The 22,952-nt window shown below is 36.4% G+C and overlaps 1 protein-coding gene across 4 annotated transcripts in view; it reads left to right on the top strand.

The window, feature by feature from the left end:
• LOC108711401 (probable phospholipid-transporting ATPase IM) overlaps positions 1–22,952 on the top strand; it is a 133,612-nt gene that overhangs the window by 64,466 nt on the left and 46,194 nt on the right. For all 4 annotated transcript variants that reach the window (XM_018253099.2, XM_018253101.2, XM_018253100.2 and 1 more), the window contains 3 exons: positions 6,664–6,736; positions 10,374–10,444; positions 18,984–19,066. In XM_018253099.2, the coding sequence (XP_018108588.1) occupies positions 6,664–6,736; positions 10,374–10,444; positions 18,984–19,066 (227 nt within the window). The remainder of the gene's footprint in view (positions 1–6,663; positions 6,737–10,373; positions 10,445–18,983; positions 19,067–22,952) is intronic.

The following is a 22,952-nucleotide window of genomic DNA, read 5'->3' as shown; positions in this document are numbered from 1 at the left end:
TCATGTAAAGCACAGGGAAGCCAAGCTTCAGAATTCATAACTTCACAATAGAACAAGGTGAGGAACAGGGTGCGTCACTCTGTAGGATGTAGAACTTCCCTCAGAGAGCACAGAGATAAACAAACATGGTTCCCTTTCAATCAGTGGAATATCATGGCTCTTGTGTATTTATGTATATTGTTTTGGCCTTGCTGCTTGTAGCTTTGTCAACTTTTTTTTTTTCAGAAATGAAAATGAAGGTCACTTGGCAGCAATATGACTCCCTGCTTTTAATGGAAAGCAGTATTTGATGGGAAAAAAAACCTTGCCAGTTGATAAAGGAACAGAAACACCAAAAATTAAGTATTTTAAAGGACTGACAATATCATATACTGCTGCCCTCCACTAGTAAAACTGGTATATTTGCTATTGAAACACAACTACAGTTTATATTAACAAGCTGTTGTGTAGCCACGGGGGCAGCCATTCAAGCACAGAATTCTCAGTTTGATAACAGATAAGCTCTGAAGAATTCTATTGCATACGACAGAGTTTAATTATTATCCGATGTGTGTCCTGTTGCCTTTTCTCCTTTTTCAGCTTTGAATGGCTGTCACCATGGCTACCCCGCAGCTTACCCTGCACTGGTACAGCCAGTGTAACATTACATTATATTTTCATTTTTTGGTGTTCCTTTTCCTTTAAAGATGTAGACAAATGCATTATGCTTTGGGGTTGAGTGGCAGCAAGTGACACAGGAAACATTGTACACATAAATGGAAGAACGGATTCTAATAAATACTTATTGTTTTAAGATGTTATACCGTGTTGGCCATTGAAAAAATGCAGAAAATGTAAAGTTTGATGGTTCCTTTTATTGGCTAACAAAATAAGTTAAAATTGCAAGCTTTCGGAGCACACAGGCCCCTTCGTCAGGCAACATACAAATGAAAGCTGGATAGGCACATCATATGTGCCACACACGGTAAACTAACAGTTTATATGATTTAGCCTGACGAAGGAGCATGTGTGCTCTGAAAGCTTGCAATGGCTAACACTGTATAACATCTTAAAACTATGGAAAGAGAAGTTACCGCGATGTACTGCACCTATATGGAACTAAAGAACAGATGGAAGAAACTGGCACACCTGGACAGTGACCTCTTTTTCTTGACACGCAGTAATCTAACAGTATATATGATGTGCTAAATGTGTAATTTGGCAAGGGTTGCCCAACAGTTGTCGGCTGTAGGCTTTCTAAAAACTGTTTGAATTGTCCCTGCTATGGAATGGTCCATTTATAGGCTTCTATGGCTGACCACTTCACCAGTGATGTTAGACCACACCACACAGCTAATAGGTCTGCTAGCTTTTGTATGGATAAAACTACAGGAGTTTAATGGGAAGTGATAAGGAAACTTGTAACCAGACTGCTTACCTACTCTAAAATTGCATGCCGATTTAGTCCTTCCTTCAGAAAATCTGGCGTGTGTGTGTCAGTATGTATGTGTAGAGAAGGGTTTGCATACTTTGTGGAAGGGTAGATAATGCGCTTTCTATATGTTCACTGCAAATTATTCACACAATTAACATATCAATCGATATGTAATGAACAAAGTTACGTACTGGTAAAGAGGGCCCTGCCCAAAATAATCTAAAAGGTTATTTTACCCTTGTTCAGACAATCGTCTGCAGTAATCCAGTACAAGATACAGATCTCCTAATTGCTTACCTTGCTTTAGGTCATGTCCAAATTCATAAATCCGTGCATATTCAAAGAATTTTTCAAATGTTTGCTTGTGTTATAATGAGCAAGTTGTTTGGCCATTCTGTTTTATAAAATGTTATCAAGCATTTTAACAGTTTTAAGGAAATGGTATGCTTGATACAGTTAACATGGAGATTTATCTATAGTCTACACATGGTTCTTTTGGTGTCCGTTGCATTTTCAAGATGTGTGGCTTCTAAGTTATACTTAAAACGCCTACAAAACATCGTCCAAGCAAGATATTGTTGACCAAGCAAAATAAACCTCGGAGCAATGCTTGACATTATCAAATGTTGTACAAAGAATCCAAGCTGTAATTTTCCTGGCATGTATGAATAAACCTAGCATGACATTTTGGGATTCTTTTTAGAGTTGGAGGGGAAACATCCATTTATGACATTCTTTTCTAGTCGTCTGGATTTTTGTATGGAATTCTGTAGTTAAGGTGTAGATTCACACAGAGCTAACATAATGCAATTCAGTTGTAAGTAAAATGGTATGGTTTTTAATGTTGGCCATATGAGATGAGAAACTTACCTTTTCTTTGATATTAAACAGGGTAGATTTGATGGGCTATACAGTATAATAGAGCTGATTTCAATTTATCATTTCAAGCTGTGGTCCTCTGCTATTTGCTAGTTCAGTAGAGGAATGCTTACAATAGTGCCCTTCAATTAAGTTTAGATGGTCATACATGGACACTGTATTATGTATTATACACTGATTTTAATTGTTTGGCCTTTTGGGCAGTATTTCTGTTTGCAGCTTGGGTCTTCAGGTATGGCAAAACAGAGGCTCAGTGGTTAGATTTGCTGCTGACTTGCACCTTAAGATGCTCAGTTTCTTTCTTTGCAAACTTGGCATTTTTTTCAAGGTGTTTGTGTATTCTCCTTGTTTATATGGCTTTTCTCCATATCTCCAAAACATAAATGCATATTCTCTGTGTGAAAGTTATAGGAAGCTTGCTCTACTAGGTTTAGGTTCTATGAAAAATAAACTACCATTCAATTTATGCATGTATTAACGTATTTGCTAGCTTTCTCTCTGCAGAAATTAAATACAAATTCACTTTCTTTACTACACTTATTCCACTGCTACAGAGTATCTTTTAAATAATTTCTTTCCTCAGCCACTTGCATTGTTCAAATGACATTCTCATGCCAGATTGATTTATAACCTTGACCTTTTCTGTTTTTGTTGAGTTTGGGCTTACCAAATTCAAAACTAACCTTTAGAAAGAAGTAGAAAGATAATAATAATAATAATAATAATAACAATAATAAAAAAAGTAAATATGCTTGACAGAGACAGAATGATTTACAGCACAAAAGAGTAATTAATCCAAGCCCAATATGCCCAATGTAAATGATGTGGGGAACTGATTGGAAGGCTATGTGTGGTCTCATAAGCTTGGCTCAATAACTAGCAATCGAACTGTCCATAAAAGGTATCCTACACTTTGGTTTACATGTCCGCTCCCAATCTGCCGCCGAATACTTATTTTGTCTACATCAAGCCATTGATTTATATATGGATGGAGAGTTGCCTGCTGTAGAACTCACACATACTTTAATTCTTCAGTAATGTGAATCTTGATTTCTGGAATGCATTGCTTAAATGCTTTCCATAAATAATATTTCTGTCATCATGTTATTTTAGAGCAGTGGCAAACCGGGTAATTCATGTTTTGGTTGCCCAAGCAATTTCCACATCATTTGGCAGTTGAGTAATGCTGCAGATTACCCCCTCATTCAATTTAATTGGAAATTGTCAGAATTTTCAGTTGTCACTTGAAAAGGTGGAATTCTGAACTTTCCAGCAACCGTCATCTGACTTACTGTTGAACTTTGGTTCTAGATGATTGCCATTGACATGAATGACGAAATATGTTATTGCCTTTAGTATGAACCTTTGAGATACTGGGACTATAATTCCATTTTTGGAACAGTGTGGTGTCTGCCGGCATGGGTAATGTCACATTTCTCTAGTGTAGTGTTTCCCAACCAGTGGCTCGTGAGCAACATCAGAGCTGGAACTAGGAACATTACTAGGGGTAGGCAGACGAGGCACCTGCCTAGGGCGCAACAAAAGCTGGGCAGGTACCTGTCTTCTGCCTACCCCTAGTCATGTTCTCTGCTTTCCCCGCCTCCCTCTCCTCCGGTACACTCTCCCCTCCGGCGCTCCCTCCCCTCCGGTGCTCCCTCCCCTCCGGTGCTCCCTCCCCTCCGGTGCTCCCTCCCATGCTCTGCGCGTGATTTGCACATGCGCATGAAGTGTTAGTCGAGGGGGAGCGCAATGGCTGGGCAGGTTGCCTAGGGCGCCCGGTTGGCTTGGCACGACTCTGGCAACATGTTGCTCACCAACCCCTTGGATGTTGCTCCCAGTAGCCTCAAAGCAGGTGCTTATTTTTTTTTTTTTTAATTCCTGGCTTGGAGGAAAGTTTTGGTTGCATAAAAAAATCTGTGTACTGCCAAACAATTTATCTGTTTATTTGTGTTTATATATGTGGGTGCAGCCATGATTGCCCTAAAGAGGTATCCTCACCCGGATACCTTCTTCCTGTTTGGTCCTGGTTAGTGCAAAACTATGAGCTGGAAGCATCAATTGTCATCCTACAAATCAGACCTGTTTCTCCTAACTGTAGCAATTTTTAATGGCCAATTAGTCTCTGGTGTCAGGTGTCAGCTGTTCTCATCTGGGGAGGGAGTTGACCGAAAAAATGAAATGAGAGCAGCTGATGTTAAAGGGATACTGTCATGGGAAAAAATTTTTTTCCAAAATGAATCCGTTAATAGTGCTGTTCCAGCAGACTTCTGCACTGAAATCCATTTCTCAAAAGAGCAAACAGATTTTTTTTATATTCAATTTCGAAATCTGACATGGGGCTAGATATATTGTCAATTTCCCAGCTGCCCCAAGTCATGTGACTTGTGCTCTGATAAACTTCAATAACTCTTTACTGCTGTACTGCAAGTGGGAGCGATATCAACCCCCTCCCTTTTCCCCCCCCAGCAGCCAAACAAAAGAACAATGGGAAGGTAACAAGATAGCAGCTCCCTAACACAAGATAACCGCTGCCTGGTAGATCTAAGAACAGCACTCAATAGTAAAAAACCATGTCCCACTGAGACACATTCAGTTACATTGAGAAGGAAAAACAGCAGCCTGCCAGAAAGCATTTCTCTCCTAAAGTGCAGGCACATCACATGACCAGGGGCAGCTGGGAAATTTATAAAATGTCTAGCCCCATGTCAGATGTTTGCTCTTTTGAGAAATTGATTTTTTTTTCTCCCATGACAGTATCCCTTTAAGTTTTTGGGGGTTCTTGATTTTTCTATGGAAACATTTTTCATAATCAATATGAGTATTCAAAACATTGACTTTCACTTTTATTAAACAGAATTTCATATTTGTTGTGCTTCCTTGCTGATTTATGCACTTTGATTTGGCACATTTTAGTGAAAATCTATCATTTAGAAGAGTTGAGCAGGCTAGCTGGTAAGATAGAATAAATTTAAAGTCTTCATTTCAAAATACTGTTTTTCATAAGGGTATGGTTGCCAGACTTAAAACATTCTTTTTCTTCTGTATCTGGGTATCTGTGGTGCAATGTTCAGTATCCTGGCCTGCACTTTGTCTCCCAAGAAACTTCCATTGTACTTTTATTTTAATGCAGTCTTTTTTAGTTACACAATCATATATCTGCTTTTCCCTCTGGGGCCCAGCACAACTGCAACATTAAAGGAGAATTCAACCTGTAATAAAAAACCCTCCCCCCTACCCTGGGTAGACACCTCTCCCTCCTTCCCCCCCCCCAGCCTACCTGCCCCCCGGGCAAATGCCCCTAATTTTTTACTCACCCCTCCGTGCAGATTCTGGCCTCTGAGTTCACAGCAGCCATCTTCTTTCTTCTGTCTTTTTCAGAAGTTTCGGTGCATGCGCAGTTGGAGTAAGGTTCCGGTCCCGAACCAGTGTGCAAGCACTGAAAGTCACGATTATATTATTTGGAAATTTTCGTGACTTTCAGAGCATGCGCAGTTGTTTGGGACCGGAAATTTACTTCAACTGCGCATGCGCCGAAAATGCCGTTAAGACACGAAGATTACCGGAGAAGAAGATGGCTGCCGTGAACTCCGAAGCCTGAATCTGCAAGGAGGGGTGAATAAAAAATTAGGGGCATTTGCCCAGGGGACAGGTAGGCTAGGGGGGAGGAGGGAGGGGGTGTCTACCCAGGGTAGGGGGAGGGTTTTTTCTTATTACATGTTGAATTCTCCATTAAGGGCCCTATATGACATACAAAAACAAATAAACCATTGGTTTAGAGGTTTCTTAGAGTTGTGCCCCCTGATGTCTGCCCTGGATTGTCTGTTTAATGGAAAATAAATGGTAGCTAAATTGTACATATAAACAAGGCATATTTTAACTAAAACATCTCGAGGGCCTAAGAATAGGTTTTGCAGAAACTAGTGTTGTTAATTAAGGAGTGTGCATAATTCATAAAGCAAGGATAATAAATCTTTCCCCGCACATCATACAATATGTTTAAATCATTCTAAAGCTCAGATGGCTTTTTGTAAATGAACATTAATCAGTGCACAGGGTTGTGAGATGTCAGAAATGTTTTGGAAATTATGGGGAAAATATCCTTTTAACTCCTTTTTTTCCTCTTCCATAAATCGAAGCTGATCCCATTTTGAAATTATTCCTAAGCAAATTGTGTGTATAGCTGTACAGAAAAGTAATTCATCCTCATTTGCACTTTGCGCCCTCAATAGATTTTCTGTGGTATTGTGTGTGTAAGCACTCTACTTGTGCTCCTGTGCAATAGATTTAATGATGCTTCAAGCTGGTTGTAATTGACAAATGGAATTTTGGAAAAAGAAGCATAAAGTCTGTTTTTTTTCCCTCTTTTGCAGATTGCAGAATGAGAAGTGGATGAATGTAAGAGCGGGCGACATCATAAAGCTGGAAAACAATCAGTTTGTGGTTGTGCGTATCTTATCACAATTTATTATTTTTTCAGAGTTTGCATCAGTAAATACTAGCTATATGTACCTAGGCAGGTTTGGATTGATTTTTCTTTTTAAAGGGGACCCGTCACCCAAAAAAAATATTCATAATCCTATTTTATCACATCAGTCAAGCAAAATCAACTTTAATTACACTATAAGTTATTTGAATCTTGTTTCCTCCAGTCTGGGAAATCATTATTACTACAAGCAGGCAGGAGCCATTTTGTGGACACTGTTATTAAGGCAAGCCTTGCATCATCTCAGAATCTTGTTTGTGCACCAGAATGAGGGACCTGATGTCCATCCCCATGTCCCGGCTACACAATTAAACGGTGAAGAGAACGGGGGAATGTGGGTAGAGCATTGATTTCTAGGAAGTGCTGAATGGAAAGTGAAAGTAATTGTCTGCCCCGACTCTATCCCCAGTGCATAGAGGAGGGGCAGACAATATTTGATTGACAGCTGAGATGTTTAAATGATCTTACAACAGCTATGAATGCTTTAATTAAAAATTGATTTATTTCATGTTTAATTTGAAAAGGACTTTTATTATACGGCTTTTTGTGTATGGGTGACAGGTCCACTTTAAGGGAAATATTAACTGATGTGTTTAGTTGCACTACAGAAATAACATTGACCCCAGCAGATGGCAAATTCAACTCATCCTTAATCATGTTAATTATGTACTGGAAAAGGCCCATCAATGGAATCCATATTTGTAGCTTATGCTTATCTATTATAAAGATAAAATTATTTACATAGATACTGTATTAACTGATATTCAAAAGGAATTGCACCAATGTTTTTGTAATAACAAGGTAGCATTACATTAATCAGAAGTTATAGTCAATACATTATAGGGGTTGTTCACCTTTGAGTTAACTTTGTGTGATTCAGTTTGCAGTTGGTTTTCTTTTTTATTATTATTATTATTTGTGGTTTTTGAGTTATTTAGCTTTTTATTCAGCAGCTCTCCAATTTACAATTTGGTTGCTAGAATCCAAATTTCCCAAGCAGCCATGCATTGATTTGAATTTGAATAAGAGACTAGTATATCAATAGGAGAGGGCCTGAATAGAAAGATGATAAAAAGTAGCAATAATAATGCCTAACAGAGCATTGGTTTTTAGATGGGGTCAGTTACTCCCATTTGAAAGCAGGAAAGAAGGCAAATAATTAAGCAGCTATAAACAATTCTGAAGACAAATTGAAATTCACTTAGAATTGGCCATTCTATAACGTACTAAAAGTTAACTTAAAGGTCAACCACCCCTTTAACTGTATCATAACTTTTTAAATTTCTATTTATCAAACTTTACATTAATCAAAGTTGTGTTGACCAATGATTATATTAATAGTAGAATGGGATCTTGACAAAAATATTTTATGTTCATGCATTGTTAAAGGTGTGGTTCACTTTAACATTGGGATGCACTGAATCCGCTATTTTGGGTTTGGCCTGAGACTCCCCAAATCCTATGTGAAAGATTTGGCTGAATACCAAACCAAATCTGAACCACAATTTGCATATGCAAATCATGGAGGGAAAAAGAGAACTTTCTTGTTTTGTGAAAAGTCGCGAATCCTGGCCAAACACCAAACCGAAATATGGATTTGGTGCTTCCCTACTTTTAACTTAATCTTTAGTATGTTATAAATTGTCCTATTAACTTTGCATTTAGTTTCATTATTTATTTTTTATAGGTTTTCAATTTTTTTGCCATCCTCTTCTACATCTTTCCTACTTTCAAATGCAGCCAAAAGGCTATTGCTCTGGGAGCAGTTGTTGTTACTTTTTATCTCTTTCTATTCAGTCCCTCTCCCTCAGTATTTTAGTCTCTCATTCAAACCACTGCCTCGTTGCTAAGGAAGCCAGACCCTAGCAACCAGGTAGCTGCTGAAATTCCAGAAAAACAAAAAAAAACTAATTGACTCAGAATGTCTGTCATACTAAAAGTTAATTTTAAGGTTAACTACTCCTTTAAAGGAGAAGGAAACCCTGTAGAAAAAAAAACCCATACTCCCCACCCCGCGTAGACCCCCCTCCCTTCTCCCCCCAGGCTACCCCCCCCCCTCGGGGAAATACCCCATACTTTATACTTACACCTCGTCACAGATTCTTGCAGCGGACTTCACGGCATCCATCTTCTGGGTCTTCGGTAAGCTGACTGGGAGATTGGCAATTTCCATCAATTTCGGTGCATGCGCAGTTGTAAACTGGCAAATTGCTCCAACTGCGCATGTGCCGACATACCGATCTCCCAGTCAGCTTACCGAGGACCTGGAAGATGGATGCCATGAAGTCCACTGCCAGAATCTGCAAGGAGGGGTAAGTATAAGGTATGGGGCATTTCCCTGGGGGGTGGGAGGGTCTACGTGGGGTGGGGGGTACGGGGTCTTTTTCTACAGGGTTGAATTCTACTTTAACTGAATAGTTTTAACATGTCTGTTTTAACTTTTTTTTGTATTTATTTTGCATTCAAAAGCTATTTGGGTTTTTTCAAAGAAAAATGTCATTTTGTGATGCTTTCTAATATATCTTAATTTAAATTGTTTTGAAGTTATTTGTCCGTTTCTCTGGCTGTTTCTGTTCTTTGGCTCAGATTCTTCAAGCTATTTCTCAGAACCAGCTGTTTTCTTCTGCATTGTTTAAAGAGTCAGAACCAGAGAACAGAAGGGTAGAAACACATACTGTGCAGTTATCGGATCTATTATCTGGCATGCTTGGGAGCTGGAAATGTTTTTTATAATTCTAAGTGCCATGCCTTAATGCTACTATAATTTAATAAAATTGATGCCATATATGGATTTATGCTAGCTTAGTTATCATCAAGTACAGAGTGCTTTCAATGACATTTATCAATAACTTTAGAACAGAATGTTTAACATTCAGCAATACTGTCTTTTGTACAATATTCTGAACAGTTGCTCCTCGTAAATAAAATTAAAAAAAATTATGTTGATATTGGTTGCTTCACTATATTTTGTCTATTGCAAGGACTTTGTTAAATCAAACAAATGCAGATATATTATCAGCCTCACAGGGGTTCCCTGTTTAGCCGGTTCTACAGGGCCCTATTATTTCTGATGGCATTCCTGCTTATATAACAGAAAAGGTTATATTTACAAGTGACAATGCAGTGTTTCCATGAGACCTGCAGTTGTCGCACAAAAATGTGCACTGGTATAATTTTAATCATTAGTTGCTGTTCTTGTGCAACTCTCCCTTTCTCCCCAATGGAAAAGCAATCCTCGACAGTTCTTTCCTTTTCATCAGAATCGTTTGTATGCTATGGTCCTGAATTGTAAACACAATCTAGATTTTTCTTGCCTGTATTTATTTTGTAATTTCAAATTAACACCAAATGTTTACTGTTATAAAACAGGGCCATTTGTCATTATTTCAAAAGCATGTCATACCCAGCTCATAAATTACATATGTATTCTGCTTTTTTAATTGGTGATGCATACTAGTTTAATCATACACCGGTGCTCAAATGTTTAATAATCTGCTGTATCCATGAAACAAGCAAAAAAACAATGGAACGGACATAATTTTATTATGAAAAAAATGTGCAAAGTGTTTTTCCAATATTATTTATTCTGATTTACAGGCTGATATGCTGCTCCTTTCTAGTAGTGAGCCACATGGTTTGTGCTATGTTGAAACAGCTGAGCTGGATGGGTAAGTAAACACATGTACTTTAAGCCTTTGTGATTATAAAGCACCTGTACATATATATTAGGGCATATCTATTGCCATATCAATTTAATATACTAAATAAGCATTATTATAAATACTATCATACTATGGAGGACTCCACAGTAATTGCTAGTAACACCAAAGAGTCATCTACATTCAAACAGCCCATGATTGTATAATGTTTTTTACCTATGGTTGATAAACAGGCAGATTTATCAAAATGTAAGATTCAAGCTCACCACAAAACATTCTCACTTTATATTCATTTATATGAGATTTTTAGAATTGTATTTATCAAACGGTGAACTTTCACTCAGTGATTAATACAATTCTAAAAATCCCATAGGGATGAATTGAAAGTGAGTGAATTTTTCTCTGTTGAGGGCCACACATTCAAGTCTGACAGATTTTGGTAAAGATCCTTTTACTCAGTGACCTGGCTAGAGTACCTGATCTTAACAGGAAATTATACCTTTTTGTATTTGTAACTTACAGGCCCATTGGAGAAAATTAGTCTTTAGGCTGAGGTACAGTATTAGTTTCCATAAGGGACAGCCAGATTTTAACAATGACACAAAGTTCCCTAACTACAGCAGTTTTTTACATCCAAAGAAATCCAAATTTCATGTTTCATAGAGGACTTTACAAAATATTGAGAAAGATTTCCCTTAAAGTTCAAATATTTCTGTTTTTGGGGCAACCCATTATATTTTAGCAGGAAGCAGATTTTTGATCAATTCCACATGGTGCATAAAGACATAAAGCCCCAAAATTTGGAATGTTACATATCACACACACTAAGTACATATACAGTAAATGCTGTAGCACTAAAGGCATCAAACAACCTGATCTTTATTAAAGAACCACAAAAATCACTTAAAATAGCTATAAATTAAGCTTTAAGTTGCTCAAAAATGTTGCCAAAGCACCTGAAACGGTTTGCCATACCTTAGCTGTACACGTGCCAGAGAACAAAAGAGGTCTCACATGTGTGAACAATGCAGGAGGTTACAGTCTGAATTTGAGGAGCAGGGGCCAATTTATCTCTTTTGCGATACCTTTTAAACGTACACAAGGTAAGCAGTCACAGCAGGCAGACTTTCATGTGGGGGGGCACACAAGGGGGACTTGCGGGCCACCAGTTGGACAGCACTGGTCTAAACCCTTTTTCAAGATGCATTACCATACAAAGACATATCAATATAAAAAAAGTTAAAGAGGAACTTGATAAAGAGGCCCACATAACACAGAAACCCCTAATATACCCATCACAGTTACCTGTTTCTTCAAAAAGTTTAAGTAAATACCATTTTCTATGCTGAAATCCAGCTGCTTAACAGTTCTTCTCTTTTTGCATCATTTGAAATCCTGGTAGGGAAGTAGGGACTAAACACTGATGGTACAAATTGTAACAACTTCTCCACAGCTTACAGAGAGCATGCAGAAACTACATAACCCACAATGCATTGCACTACGATGTTCTGTTCCTGATTGAAATCACGTGTGCAGTGAATTGTGGGGTTTGGAGGATGCAGGCTGAGGACAGCTGGCTGTTGATACAAAGTAACAGTAGTCAGCCAGCTCAGCAAAGTAGTCCAACAGATCAGCAGGAGAGCAGGGGGCTAGGCTTAGGGAACTGTTCCAAACCATTAAAAATCATGAAAATTCTGCAAATTTTTTAATTGATGTATATTGCGAAGTTGCTTGAAATTATGTTTACTTTTCAAAAAGCTTAAGTTATGTTTCTGTGGAGTTCCCCCTTTAATGAATCCATATGTAATCTTAACATTGTTGGTCTTGCCAACATATGACAACCCGCAGGGACAGGTAATCAAATAAATGACATGTACATGTACGTTGTACAAGTAATATGATGCCAAATATTATATCTGTATCCCATGTGAGGATTTACAAAGCTGGTCCTTGGTATCATATTCCAGCAAGACAGATATGAAGGGGCACTTATAGCATCCCCACTTTTTGCAAGGCAAACAAGATGTCACTGAATTATCTCATAGCAATTCACTGGGTCTCCAGCCACCAAGAGATCCTGAAAATGTTGGCTCCTAATATAACCAATCATAGGCGGATCTGGACATCAAACAATCCAAATGTTCACCTGCTGTTATAATTTTCCAGTTGGCCTGAATGGGTTGACCTATAGAAGTTGGCAAGTTACTAAAACAAGTAGCATCAGAGGACAGTTCTCCTGTTTTTTTAATCAATTGTGATTAAAATTTTTGCTTTGCTTTATAGAGTGACTGATCTAAATCTATTTCCCTATATCCCCGTCGTAAGAATTTCTACTTTATTTCCAGCAATTATGTCTCGCAAATTGACCGATAAGAATTATTTCCCAAAATCCCTTTAGAACTATGACAAAGTGATAGAACATTTTAAAGCTGGTACATGATAGCTAGTTGCATGCAGCAATGTATTGTGGTCAGTTTCCTTACGATAGAGGGAATATTCCACCTACCATTCAAAGAAAGATGAAGATCTAAACCTTCCTTTTCCTTCCTACAATTGGCTGTTGATATTGAATTTATGTATAAAAATTATAGTGCACCTTTTTCATCAGCTTACCTAATGGCCACCATGTAGTAGGTAGAATCTGATTGACCCTTTAGCTCTCAGACTGATAATCAGATCAGGCAAAGAACCAGCATATTGCCTCAGATTCATGGGATTTTTTTTTTACCTTGCTAGAATGATTTGGATTGAGTCTAGTGAGAATTTGGTTGGAAAAGGTTATTGCTATTTTAATGAAGAAAATACCTTCGTGTCTATTGGCACTATAATATTTTCCTAGGTTTGAGCATTATTTATGTTAAAAGTTCTCTGCAATAGAAGTAAGTTTAACCCATTAATCTTGGCTCAGTTGACTGAATAAGTAGAGAGGAAATACCCATCTACTTCTGCATTGATTTTGGGTTTTGTAGGAAACCAGAGCAGTCCATGGGTTCTTTGACTGTTTTAAATAGTGTTTACTTATATATTATATATTTTAGAAGAATGGAAACTTTTTTTTTTTTACATGAGGTTTATTATAACTATATTTTACATTATGAAATGTTTTGAACACTTTACAGCATAACCAGAGTTATGATCTGACAAATATTTATATTGTGAACAACTACAGAAACCTGCCATCTGCTCTGAAAAATCTTCCATAGACCTAGTGCTGGGCAAAAGGCAAGCATCAATAAATAAACAGTGGAAAATCCAAAAGACATAGAGCTATGCCAGCATAAACAGGGAAAGTCAAACACTGCACATTTATCGGAAATATCAGTCAGAAAACCAAATATGCAGAACAAGTGAAAAACAAGGATTGCAAAGTGATACTGGTATTTGTAATATCAGCATCTGAACAGTGTACAAAACGCCCTGCTGAACTGCGTCATATAAATCACCATCCATTTATCTGCCAATATGAGGAATTGCTCAGTAGATTTACAATAAATCTGTAGGATAACGGGATAATGCAGAATAAAAAAAAATTGGTTTTGGTTTAGGCTCCCTATATTTTTGCATGATAATGGGAGAGATGCACATTAAAGATACAGCTAACTGTATTATATATTTTATGAATGCCTAGCACCAAAGGCCCATTGCCACTGTCTCTGCTTAACATGATGGAGCCCTAAGTGTGTTTTTTTCCTTCCACCTGACCAACTGTAATGGTGATATGATTTTAATTAAACCAAAGCTACTGTCTCTAACCCTGGGAACTAATATAGTTTTGTGTGCCAGAACCATTATGAGCGCTAAAAGAATCATTGTGCTTATCTATATGCAATCTGATTTTCACAATGGTTTCAGTACTCATTGAGATGTGATAACAGATGTGTCTGTTGCATGTTTTACACAAATTGATATGCTATAGAAATGCATATTCACATAATTTTATTCTGAGCCCTAACAATGCGAAAGGGCAACCACAGTTTGTTTTCCTAAGTGGTTCACCTTCAAGTAAACTTTTAGTATGTTATAGAATGGTTAATTCTAAATACCTTTTCAAATGGTCTAAATCGGTATTGCTATTTTTTTTTATAACTCATCTTTCTATTCAGGCCTCTCCTATTCATATCTTATTCAAATCAGTGCATGGCTGCTAGGGTAATTTGGACCTTGGCAACTATATTGCTGAAATTGCAAACTGGAGAGTTGCTGAATAAAAAGCGAAATAACTAAAAAAAACAAATAATAAAAATGAAAACCAATTGCAAATTGTCTCAGAATATCACTCTCTACATCATAATAAAAGTTAATTCAAAGGTGAACAACCCCTTTAATAATACCAATTAAGAGTAATGTAATGCAATGTAAAGTTAATTCAAAGGTGAACAACCCCTTTAATAATACCAATTAAGAGTAATGTAATGCAATGTAAAATACAATAAAAATCTTTATTATTTAGGAACTGAAGTGTTGCACCCACTCAAGACTGGGGAAATACTTTGTACTGAATACAGGGAGCAGCGGCCATACATCACACAATGCTTTGTATAATAATTACTACAGGCAATGTGATTTACAGGCCCATCACTTAATATACCCTCTTTTAAATACAATGCTTAGTTGATGTTTCAGCATGAGAAAAAAAAAACACCCAGCGTACTTTTGATTCCTATATTGCATGTCAAATGTTGGCTATGGAGTTGATTTATTACAAGTCAACTGACTCTTCATCTTTTGATATTTGTTTATATGTTGGTATAATGTTTTCTTGAATTTTTGTTACTATACCTTTCCTCTAAATATAATATAATTTTTGGCGAGTATATAAAGAGTATCTCCTTTTTATATTTATGTTTACATGAAACATTTCTGTGAATTTGCCTGTTTTTGTAGGTCCTCTCTTTGCTGCTGAAATTGCCTTTACTCCTGTACACTTCTGGGAAATCTTTCCACTTGATGTTGAAACATTGTTGGTGGGATTTAATACCATTATACATAAGAAGCCGGGCACTGATCTTTGGTAATAAGGCCTGGCTCTCCAGTTAATATCTCAAATGTTATTTTGGGTTGATGTCAGGATTCTGTGCAGTTCAATCAAGTTTTTCCACTCCCATCTTAGCAAATCAATTCTGTACATAGGGACATTATTGTGCTGAAACTGGAAAGGGTATTTCCTCAAAACTGTTGCCACAAATTTCCCGGGGTGTCATTGTATGAGGTAGTGGCACCTGTGTTAATAATAAGTGTGGTTTATATAGTCAATTCCAGTAATAAGAAATGACCCCCACTAGCCAGTGCCCCAGACCCCCCAAGAGTGTGGGGAGTGGCACGTCCATAGTTTGAAAGCTAAGGAGCTTGCGGGCTAAAAACAAAGGCTGCATATACTGGACTGAAACTTCATACTTGGTCAGTAAGACCTTGAGAAGCTAAGGTAAACAAATCAAGTAGGAATTGGGACATATTTGCCCAATACTATTCTGCCAATATGCCTGTAGATTTATTTATTTTTTGGCATAAATCAAGGCCAGTGAAATGAAATACTGAAGAAATCCATAACTGCATTACTATAAAACATGCAAACATTATACAAAGTACATTTTGTTCCTTCAACAAGTGCGAGATCTATTACAATGGAATAGAAGAAAATTCCTTGCATGGCTCATGAAATCACATTGATGCAGTTACCATTTTCTGTTCTCTGGTGAATTTAATGTATAATTTATTTCTATAAAAAAGGAATGATCTAACTTCAGATATATAAAATTGACTAAAAAGAGGGGATCTGACTTCCGTCAGTATTTAATTTTTGTATAGAAGAAAAGTATCCCCGTCTTCTTAATCAGAAAAAATACAAAAAGTTATATATTATCACTGTGTGATTTGTTTTCAGTTAAACCATTAGGTCTCGTGATCCAGTATCTATGAGTTCCTCCCTTAATAATTTATCCCACAAAGTGCTAGTGCTTAACCTCAATAAATTATCATTAAATAGGGTAAAACTAAGACACAATTAATTTTCCTTTTAAATATTGTATATATTTGGTAATTTCTAACTCATAAACAATTCATTTAACATTAATTAATGAATTACTAACAACCAGCTAAAACACCAATAAGGATGGTAGAGAGAAGCGCCCAGATCACTATAAAAAATTTTTTTTGTAAAAAGAACCCTGCAAAATTGCTTTCTCAAGGCTCAGCAATTTTGCGAAACGCGCGTTGGCTTGCCATTTTCACTGGTTTATACCATTTTTAGATAAAACCTTGGGGGGTTCTTTTTACCAAAAAATTTTTTTATAGTGATCTGGGCGCTTCTCTCTGCCCAGATTATAGGAGATTCCTCATCTGTATTCTTGTTTTACTGTTTTCACTATAAGTGCTCTGGAATTTGTGTGTTTTTTAGAAAAGATAGCTTCTCAATCTAGCTAGTTAAAATAGAATTGAGACCACAGTTCCAGAAGCACTGACTTCTCCTCCTTTGTGGGGTCCCGCAGTTAGTAAAACAATCAGCTAGACAATACGGGACTTCTCCACCCTTCTACCAATTTCCTTTTCCTACCTTTTCTTGGAATCAGAGATATTTATAATTGTACTTTAAGTAATTTATATGTGAATTGATCACAATTGGTGGCACTCTACCATCCTTATTGGTGTTTTAGCTGGTTGTTAGTTATTCATTAATTAATGTTAAATGAATTGTTTGAGTTAGAAATTACCAAATATACACAATATTTAAAAGGAAAATTAATTGTGTCTTAGTTTTACCCTATTTAATGCTAATTTATTGAGGTTAAGCACTAGCACTTTGTGGGATAAATTATTAAGGGGGGAACTCATAGATATTGGATCACGAGACCTAATGGTTTAACTGAAAACAAATCACACAGTGATAATATATAACTTTTTGGTTTTTTTCTGATTAAGAAGACGGGGATACTTTTCTTCTTTTCTCCTATAGTATAATTTATTTCTATAATCATCATTTTGGATTAGCTTCAAGTAATGTTATGTTAAATTCTATTCAACTGGTTACATTTGTACTGTAGAATAAAGCAAACCATGGAATGTCTTATATGCATCACCAATAAACACATGTACATGCACACAAACTAATCCAATGGTTTTTTGCAGGTCAGCCCTGTTTCCCATATCAGCATAATTAAAATGTAGCCTTCTGGGTAGGATGGATGTTAGGGTTGGTATAGGCAAAACTGGAAGCATTAGGCATGGCTTTGGAAGATTGGAAAATTGTATATTTTTAGCTCTGTGATTTACTGAGAGAAGCAAATTATCAGATTAAAGATTCTTTAATTTGTACATATTGTAAATAGAGTTAATTGGAAAAGACAACACAATTATGTTCCCCTATTTTAGAAGAAATATTTGGTATGTACCTTGCTCCCTTACTTCTATGGCACCTTTTTTGTTTTTCTCTTCTTTTTTTTTTACTTCAGACCTTCACATAATCTGCACTTCCTCTAAAGCCATTGGAGCATCCTTACTTCATTTAAACAAGCTTGTATCAAGCCTAATTTTAAAAAGGCCAGACATTCTTTCTACTGTGAGCCTCTAAACCCCTGTTTAAAAAGCACTGTGTAAAAGCTGTTTGGAGACAACTTCATATAAAGTTCCTAATGACTACCAGGTTGCCATATCCAAATCTAACTAACTTTTCTGGGTTTATCCTTATTCATTTAGGAATGTCCGCAATGGCCTTCTTATGATTGTATTCATGTTGCTTGGTGGTTCTCCCCTTACCTTTCTAACCAATTTATATCTGTCTCTTATTCAAACAAAATCTGCTAATCAGTTGCGCTTGGTGCTGGGTCCTTCCAGGCTCTGGACTTAGTCACTTTCTTCTCTGTCTTTGTGCAGTTTATCCATTTATTTGGCCTTAAATGTATTTGGATATTTATCTAGCCCTTAAAAACCCAGATTTCTCTTGTTTAAGTTATAAAATTTAAAAGGGGTAGTTAACTTTTGAATTAGTTTTTAGTATGATGTAGCGTACTGTGGTCTTTATTTTTCAAATTATTTAGGTTTTTGTCAGCACTACTTCATTTTGGAATTTCATTATTCATCTGGTTTAGCCATATTTAACCATAGCAAGTATGCAGTGCATTAAATGAGAGACTGGACTTTGAATGGGAGAGGGTCTTAACAAAATAAAAATTGATAATAACATTAAATTTTAACCTCACCCAGCAGGTTTTTCGGCTGCCATGGTTCTTGGCCCTCCCTGGATAATGGTAGACAAGGAAGGCAAATAATTCAAAAACTGTAAAACCAGCTAAAAGTTTGCTAAGAATAGGACATCCAATAATAATAAAATGAAAAGTTAATTTAGAAGTGAACTACCCCTTTAAGCAAATTAAATTAAATGTTTAACTTGGTCAATTGGCAAATAAAAACACAGACACATCTGTATGCATAACATTACAAAGATTGAAGCATGGCAGAGTTATTACTTTGTCCTAATAACATTAATCCATTGTTATAATTATTACTTAATCCTAATATTTTCCTCATAACTTATAACACGCATATTATTTTTCAGAGAGACTAATTTGAAGGTCCGCCAGGCTTTGCCAATAACTGCAGAACTTGGAGAAAATATAACCAGGCTTGCAGACTTTGATGGTAAATCTTATAAAATCACTTAATTATATCCTTTTGTATTCTTATAGTGTAGCCAATATGTAATTTTGACCGTGCAAATGACTAAAGTGTGTTTGGACTAAAATAAAAATTGTATTGTGTGGCATACACTACATAACCTATGTCAATAATGCAGGAAAAATGTTTTTTTCTGTTTTAATCTGACAAAACACACCCCTTTAATTGTTGGTTTTTGCTACCTTTATTAAGACACTATAGTGTACTGGGAGTTGTAGTCCAGCACTGTACATGTGTCTGAATTAGCACTGATACAGAATTTTTAATATTTAAAGTTTATATTACAATTATTTGCTGAATGATAAGTCATAATTGTAGCTTAGTTACATTTATACTAACATATATACAAATGTCACTGTGTCTATATCAAATTGCTTTGTTATGATTTAAAGTAAACATTTTCACTATAGAATATAGATGGAACTTGAGGTATAACAATCTGAATTTGTTAGGCATAACAGTTTCATGCATCCAACAGCAGTTCTTTCAGCACTCATAATCCAAAGCATAACCTTTTTAGATTTGTTTAATTTGAGATGAAAGCTCATTGCAATCTGTTTTGTACCCTGTATACAACCAATTTTGAAGTTAGCAGACCTAAACTCATTGTGTAGCAAGTCAGAACTATACGCAGGCCTAAACATGGTAGGCCAATTTATCCTACAGGATCAGACCATGTCTTTTTACTACTGTATAAATTATTAGATGGGGTCTGAAGTCATTCAACTGAGCGCAGATAATCGGCACCAATGAAGCCATCACACAAATGTAGCAATATATCTGACTGAAGTATCTTCTGAATAACCATTGTTTTATGAATTCACCCTTAGATTTAAAGCTATTAAGTATATTTTGTTTTTCCAGACCGAAAAAACTCATAGAAGTACAGAAATAGTACTGCCACAAAAATATAAGCTCACCAAATGTAACATGTGGCCCAGGTGCCCATTCCATAGACATTCAGCTGGATGAGGTGACCAGTATCTGAGAGGTTGGGCAGGCACTCGCACAAAACCCATGCAAGGCATTGTAAAAGAAATGTAGATTTTTTTTTTTTGTTACAGGAAAAAAGCTTTACACTTTTGGTGATCTTTCTTTACCCTATATATTCTTATTATAAAGTTTACATTTATTTTACAATGCCTGGGCATGAGTATTCTGTGATTGCTAGCCCTCCTCTAAGATAACTAGAATATCATGCCAGTATGTGTTGCCATGTCTGATGGCACACCTTTTTTTCACCTCCTTTGGCTACTGTTGCAACATTATTTTGCTGTTGCTCTAGTGTGTGTTTTGGGCTGAAAACCATCTGTACACATTGCAGCACTTACCATTAAGCTGGTGGCTTTATGGGTTTGTATTTGGTGTTTCTTTGCTGGCTGAGAAAATGTACAGTAGGATATTTGCCTTCCCCAAATTAAACAATTCCTTGTCCCAGTGGGTCAAAATGATCTTTGGTTTTACGCTGTGCTTGTTTCATGTTTTATATAATTACAGTATAGATGGAGCTCATTGACCAATATGTTGCAAATTTTGCAAAAATTCACTGGCACATTTTTTGTTTTTCATATGTCTCCTTTAAAAAAAAACACAGGCTAAAACTGCCTCAAAATGGCACTGTCTGCATAATATTAAAAGTAAATTTTAAGGTGACGTACCCTTTTAAAAACAGCAGGCCTGTGTTGTGTTTGTGTCTGGATAATGTACTACAATTTCTAGGAAAGAAATTATTTGTTGCCTTACTACTATATTGGCTGTCTATCCATTGCTGCTGCTGTAATGGTCCCCCTAAAAAAATGTTTAATATGATTATATCTGTGTAGTTCTTGCCAATTTTTAAGTCACAGTTCTTACTGGAAACTAATATAAATTTTCCATGTTTCATTGGCTTGTGTGAGAGATGATACATTTTATAAATGTTGTTTGGCTCTCTATTCAGTTATTGTTTTGTGCTCAGGCAGCTTTAATTAGAAATTTTTTATGAAGTTTGTATGTATACTTTCAGTATGCTAATAAGGCTCCCAGTGATAAATTAGCGTTTCCCTTGCATGGTTATAAATTATGTATAGAATATTACAATTGGTTTAATTTTTTTGCTTAACAGTGTTGACATTTTGGCCTAGTCCGTATATTACAAGCAGCCCTATATGTTCCTCTCCAAGGGAAGAGTAGTTCTATATTTGAATTAGGGATGCACCGAATCCACTATTTTGGATTTGGCTGAATCCCCGAATCCATCTTGGAATATTCGGCCGAATACAGAACCGAATCTGAATCCTAATTTGTATATGCAAATTAGGGGCAGGAAAGGAAAAAGTGGAAAAAATTGGTTTACTTCCTTGTTTTGTAACAAAAAGTCATGTGAAATCCCACCCTCCCCACAGTTTACATATGCAAATTAGGATTCGGTTCAGCAAGGCACAAGGATTCGGCTGAATCTGAACCCTGCTGAAAAAGGCAATATTTGGTGGAATAAGCAAGTTTTCACTGGTCAACCTTCCCTCTGCATCTGTGGGATGGTATTGGGATGAAGCAATGATCTGATTATAAGGTTGCTATTTCCCAAACAAAAATAAATTCTAATTTGGCAAAATTTTAAAAAACATCAGTCGGACAAACAGAGATTTTACCAAGTTACAAGCCAGACGTTTTCCCAGAACAGAGGCTATAAAAATAGATCTGTCTGTAAAAAAACTGGAAATAATGGTAAATTTAATAGATGTTCACATACAGTTTCAGATCAATATTTCATATATGCACACATATAATACACAAATATAATAACTACAACAAACCTTTACTCTAGTGTTGAAGACACGAGAGTGCGCCAGATTTACTAAAGTTCGAGTTGTGTTTTCCACAAAAAATTGAGTTTTTGTGGTTATTTTGGAGTCAAAAATCTATTTTTCAGGTTAAAAACGTGAATTTTTAATAAACTCCAATTTTTTTTAACATTTAATCTACCCCGACCTTGGAAATAGCTTGAATCTGAAATTACACCATCTTAAACCTGCCGAGGTCATGCAGCAGTCAATGACAGAAGTCCCTTGAACTATTTGAAGATGTTAATAGTCTGATCAATTCGAGCGATTAGTTTTTTGTTTTTTTTCGTGTTAACAACCCAATTCGAGTTTTGGGTTGTTAACCACGAACTCGCTCATTCGAGTTTTTCCATTCGAGTTTTTTTTCTTAAATTAGAAACCATTCGAGTTGTGCGTTCATTAGAGGTATAAAAAAGTCTAAAATCTGACCTTTGATAAATAGCCCCTTTAAGTAGATATAAATGGGATATAAATGTATTAAACTGGAATGGTAGGGTGCACCACCTCAGGACTTGTACATTGGTTTTAGGCTGTATGTTTTTAATTAAAAAAAAAAAAAAAAAGCATAAAGTATGCTAGAACATGTTAAAGTAGCTGCACAGTTGCAGAAGATATGTTTTTTTGTATTTTCTCTTTGCTTAGGGAAAGGAGTAAATGAGTCCAACTGCAATAGCTCAAGGCTGCCTTTTTCTCTTCTAATTTGTAAATAATCCCTTTTCCATGGCTCAGTGTTGCTGAGGTTGCATGGATTATGTGCATACAAATTGTATGCCTGTTTAGAATGATTTCTTGCAATCACCATTTCAGTTCTTTGGCAGAAATAGCACTCACACACATAAATATATACATATTGTAAGAGGAGTGCTGGAAAAGATCAGGATTACGTATCAGGATTACGTTTAATTTTCACCAGTGTTGAACCTGGCAAACCTTTAACTCCAGGGAAATATGTATAGTGTTGCAGCAAGCATGGCTGTGTTTGTGTACCAGTCAGACAAAGCTGAATGAATGGGTCCCTGGAGTAAATG

Source organism: Xenopus laevis, chromosome 3L (genome assembly GCF_017654675.1).
Source record: "Xenopus laevis strain J_2021 chromosome 3L, Xenopus_laevis_v10.1, whole genome shotgun sequence".
Taxonomy (NCBI): domain Eukaryota; kingdom Metazoa; phylum Chordata; class Amphibia; order Anura; family Pipidae; genus Xenopus; species Xenopus laevis.
Note: the sequence above shows the minus strand (reverse complement) of the source record. Positions and strands in the feature narration are given on the sequence as shown.